Genomic DNA, 4,823 nt, shown 5'->3' on the forward strand with positions numbered 1-4,823 from the left:
GTCCCCCAGAACCAGCAGGGCCATTTCCACAGAGCTGCTCCCCAGCCAGGCAGTCCCCAGTCCCTGCCACCACAAGGTGTTAGTCTATCCTAGGCACAGGACCTGGCCTTTGTCCTTCTACTATTTCATTAAGTTCCTGACAGGACAGTCCTTCTGCCTGTCAGGTTGCCCGTGAATGGCGTCCCGAGGCACAGGAATGGATTTCCCAATCCAGTGCCATCGACAAACATGGTGAGAGCTGCCTCCTCCAGGTCGCAGCTAAAGGTGTTAAACTGCACAGGGCCCAGGAGAATCCCCTCTGCTGCCCCACAACGTTCCAGTACACCCCATCTCAGCCTGATCATCCAACTGGTGTTTTACCTATCCCTTTGTCTACTCTCCCAGACCGTAATGTCCTAAGTTGGGTGGAAGAATATGAGGGAGACCATGCTAAGAGTTTTGCTGAAGCTGAGGAACATGACATCCACTTTTTATCTCCTCAGGCACAACTGCAGGCTATCAGCTTGGCGAGGCGTCATTTACCCTTGGTAAGTCCCTGTTGACAGTTCTTCCCCTTTAGGCGCCCAGAAATGCCACTCAAGAGGACTCTGATTGCATACTCTTCACCAACATCAGGTTGTACAGCCTGGGGTTCCCTGGGTTGCACTTTGGGCCTTTTTCAAAGGTGGGTGCGACATTTGCTTTTCCTCTCTCGCAAGTGACCTCTGCCAATCCAATGACCTTTCAAAAGGGATATTCCAAAGAAAAACCCATTTTCCCCTGTAACTTCACTACCACCATTCTGCCTATTATACCACATGCTTAATTTCTCTAATCTTTCATACATTTTCCCCTGTCCAGGACAGAATGACCATTTCTAACATCATCTTTTCAGCAGATGGTCTGGGCAAAGGCTCCTTCCACTCTTCTCCAGGTTTTCCCTCCCTTTAATCTTTGTTCATTTAGATACCTCTCACCTATGCTGCTGTTTTGAGCTTCAGACACTAAAAGCTTACCTGTCCTTCAACAGTCTAATTGCCTCCTTAGACAACTCTTTAATTATGTTTATATCTGTCTTTTTGTATCTACCGACCTAAAATATTTCTCATAAGATTATCCCTTGTAGAAAGGCAACCTCTTTAGGAGCCGGCTGTACTTAGCATATGCTTGCGGAGTGTGTTTTATTGTTTATGAAACTTGACCATGCTTTACTGTTCTCTGCTTGCAAAGAGGAAAAACCCTTCTGTGCCTGTGGGCAGCGAGTTCTCTAGGGAGTGCAGGTGGAAGATGGTGCAAAGGAGCTGTAACATCCAGCTGCAGACTTCAGTGGAGAGTTCTGACGCAAGGAAAAGTGAGGTAAGTCCCAGAGGGCTGATGAGAAAAATGGTGGCATTGGGGAGGTGAGGAGCAAGGTTGTCCATACACAGTCAGACCTCAAGGGACTGCTTCTTCTACCTGTCCAGACCTCCTGAGGAGACACTCGGGATCATTATCACTTGGAGAATGCTGCTATAACCTCTTCTCTAACTAGAGAGTTGCTAGAGTCACCGCAAGTACATTTATTTTGTTTAATTAAAGAAGGAGTATAGCTCCTTGTTCTCACAGTCGCTGGGTCACACGAGGGAGGTAGGTGATGACGTAAAAGTGGGGTGTCCACATGTCTTTGTGGACAACATTATCCCAAGAACAAAAAGCGAGAGAAGAAAAAAACTCACCCAATAACAATGACAACAACTAAAACTAATAAAGAAAGGCTGGGCCTGTAATAAGTTACATTATGAGTCATATGCTGAGGAAGACGGACACTACAGCTTCTGGAAAAATTCCATCACCCATTTCCACACTGCATCCTTGAGCTCCTGGTTCCCCACGCTGTAGATGAGGGGGTTCACCGCTGGCGGCAGAACTGAGTACAGCACTGCCACCAAGAGATTCAGGGATGGGGAGGAGAGGGAGGGGGGTTTCAGGCAGGCAAATATGGCAGTGCTGAGGAACAGGGAGACCACGGCCAGGTGAGGGAGGCAGGTGGAAAAGGCTTTGTGCCGTCCCTGCTCAGAGGGGATCATCAGCACCGCCCTGAAGATCTGCACATAGGACAGCACGATGAAGACAAAACAGCCCAAAAAGACAAAAGCACTAAACACGAGAAGTTGAAATTCCCTGAGGTAGGCATCTGAGCAGGCGAGCTTGAGGATCTGGGGGATTTCACAGAAGAACTGGTCTACAGCATGACTCTGGCAGAGAGGGACTGAAAATGTATTGGCAGTGTGCAGCAAAGCATAGAAACAACCACTGCCCCAGGCAGCTGCTGCCATGTGGACACAAACTCTGCTGCCCAGGAGAGTCCCGTAGTGCAGGGGTTTGCAGATGGCAATGTAGCAGTCATAGGCCATGATGGTGAGAAGAAAATACTCTGCTGAAATGAAAAAGAGAAGCAGAAAGGCCTGGGCAGCACATCCCAAGTAGGAGATGGCCCTGGTGTCCCAGAGAGAGTTGGCCATGACTTTGGGGAGAGTGGTGGAAATGCAGCCAAGGTCGAGGAGGGAGAGGTTGAGAAGGAAGAAGTACATGGGGGTGTGAAGGTGGTGGTCGCAGGCTATGGTGGTGATGATGAGGCCGTTGCCCATGAGGGCAGCCAGGTAGATGCCCAGGAAGAGCCCAAAGTGCAAGAGCTGCAGCTGCCATGTGTCTGCGAATGCCAGGAGGAGGAACTGGGTGATGGAGCTGCTGTTGGACATTTGTTCCCTCTGGGCACGGGGATCTGTTCAAGGAGGTAAAAAAGTGGGAATTTAGTCACCTTCTGTGAGCAACACCTACTTCATTCTTTTAGAAACCCCTCAAACTACCTCTCTCCTTTTCGGGAAGACTTTTGGCATGTCCCTTGAGCTCTGGTTGGTGACCACTGAGGGTGCCACTGGGAACAGTTGCCTCTGCTGTCGGCTTAGGAGGAGAAAGTAATGGGTAATAGGGGAATAGGTAAACAGAAACCGGGACTGATCAGATGGCCACTGGCCAAGGGAAGTTATCTATTAGCAGGTCCTGACGAGCAGGTCAAATCATCCCTGAAGAAACCACAAAGGTGATTTTGGTGCTGTCTGTAGGCAGAAAGGTGGGAAGGGAATTTGTGAGGTGTCTCGCAAACTGTCTGATCTCTTTCAGGTTAATGCTCTAGGAGTCTCCGTCAAACACTGTACAAACTCGATTACCAACCCACTGTGTCCCCAACCCACCAGGGCAGGAAACAGCAGAGACTGGAAAGTGCCTTCCTTTTCAGCTAGCCCCTGTCTTGGCCCTCCTCTTAAAAATCAGCTCTAGAGATATCCTGGGAGCGACCTGGAGCTCTGAGCAGTCCTGACCCACGCAGCACCCTCCTGACAGCAGGAGGACCCTGCCCTGCCTGGGGTTGCTGCTTCCACCCACAGATTCTCTTTGCAGCGCTGTGAGGAGCTCCCCGGGCAGGCTGAGTGCTGACCCTGGCAGGCAGCAGAGTCCCTGTCCCGGCACACAGCCCCCAGGAGCGCAGGGACCCTGCTCGGAAGGACAGCCCTGGGCACCCCTCACTGCACACCTGGCTTCTCACCCCTGCAATCATCCCCAGGAGGAGGCAGCTGCCATGCCCTGTCCTACTGAGAGTGCAGCAGGGAAGCCCTGCTCTGGAGCACATCCTTCTCCTTTCTACTAGGGAAACTGCAGAGTCCTCCTGAAAGATTCTGCAGGCAGTGGGATGAACCAGCCTTCGGAGCTCCCTCCAGGATACTCACTATCATTGTGCTGCAGCTCAGAGACTTACCATGTAGAGGGCTGTGAAGATTTTGCCGTCAGTGAGCTCCTAGCATCCTCCCACCCCGGACTCCTTAACCTCTCTCTGCCTCACTCCTCTCCTCTTGGCACCTTGCAGGCAGTGCCCTCAGCCCTGCTGCGCTTTGCAGAGGAGCCGCTCCTGGGCAGAGCTGTCTCTCTGCACCACTGCCCACTTACCATGAGCTCCCTCCGCCCCAGGAGCCCGGCACAGCTCAGCAGCACAGGACCAGCCCAAGGCAGCACTTTCTCTGCCCCCTCTGGGCTCCCTCCTGGGGTCCCTGGGGCTCCAGGGGAAGCTGCTGTGAAAGAGACGGAACAAATCACTGCTGTTCTCTCCCTCAGCTGGGGAGAGACACTTATTGCCAGCACTGTCCTTTCTTCTATCAGAAAAAGAGTTGGCCATGAGAATCACCTTCCTTTGTTCCACCATGAGGCAGGACACCTGGACAGGGACAGGGAAGGATCCCCTTTACCCCTCTGCGGGAACAGATACAGCTGAGTCAATCGAGGCATCTCCTTCAGGGTGTGCAGTCCTGGTGCTGGAAGGGGACTCCGCTCCCTCCTGTGACGACTGCCACAAACCCACAGGAGCTGGGATTCCTCTCCTCTTGCCTCACTTCAGGTGTGCACAAAATAGGCAGCGGCATGTGAGCTCCTTGTCTCTGCTCCCATGCTAATCAATGGAGAGGGAGGCTGGGAGGGAGACGCAAATACCTGGTGACATCTGAGGTGCCAGAGGTGGTCCTAACTGCAAATGCCAGTGGAGCAGTTCATAGAGACAGGGCAACATCTGGGGGCATCCTCGTGGAGGCTGTTGGGAAGTTCCTTTGGCCATCTGAAGTGACAGCTGATGCCCAAATTAAGGGCAGCTGAACTCATGGTGTTCAGGGCAGCTCACAGAGTGATTCAGCTGAACAACTGTCCCCTGGGCCATAGGGAGAGCTCAGTCTCTCTCTTCTCCATCAGCTGTATTTCCTACCTCTCCACTGATTACATTGGCAGCTGTCTCATGTTCAGCCGCACGTTGCCTTACAGAATCCAGG

General features: G+C 52.1%; 1 protein-coding gene across 1 annotated transcript; it reads right to left on the minus strand.

Moving 5' to 3' along the window:
- Positions 1-1,784: 1,784 nt before the first annotated feature.
- On the minus strand, positions 1,785-4,210 carry LOC142025930 (olfactory receptor 14C36-like). The gene is made up of 2 exons (XM_075018663.1): positions 3,958-4,210; positions 1,785-2,740 (listed from the first exon to the last, which is right to left on the minus strand). Exons 1-2 carry the CDS (start codon positions 4,208-4,210, stop codon positions 1,785-1,787), a joined length of 1,209 nt encoding a protein of 402 aa, XP_074874764.1.
- Positions 4,211-4,823: the final 613 nt, after the last annotated feature.

Source organism: Buteo buteo, chromosome 30 (assembly GCF_964188355.1).
Source record: "Buteo buteo chromosome 30, bButBut1.hap1.1, whole genome shotgun sequence".
In the NCBI taxonomy this organism is placed as follows: domain Eukaryota; kingdom Metazoa; phylum Chordata; class Aves; order Accipitriformes; family Accipitridae; genus Buteo; species Buteo buteo.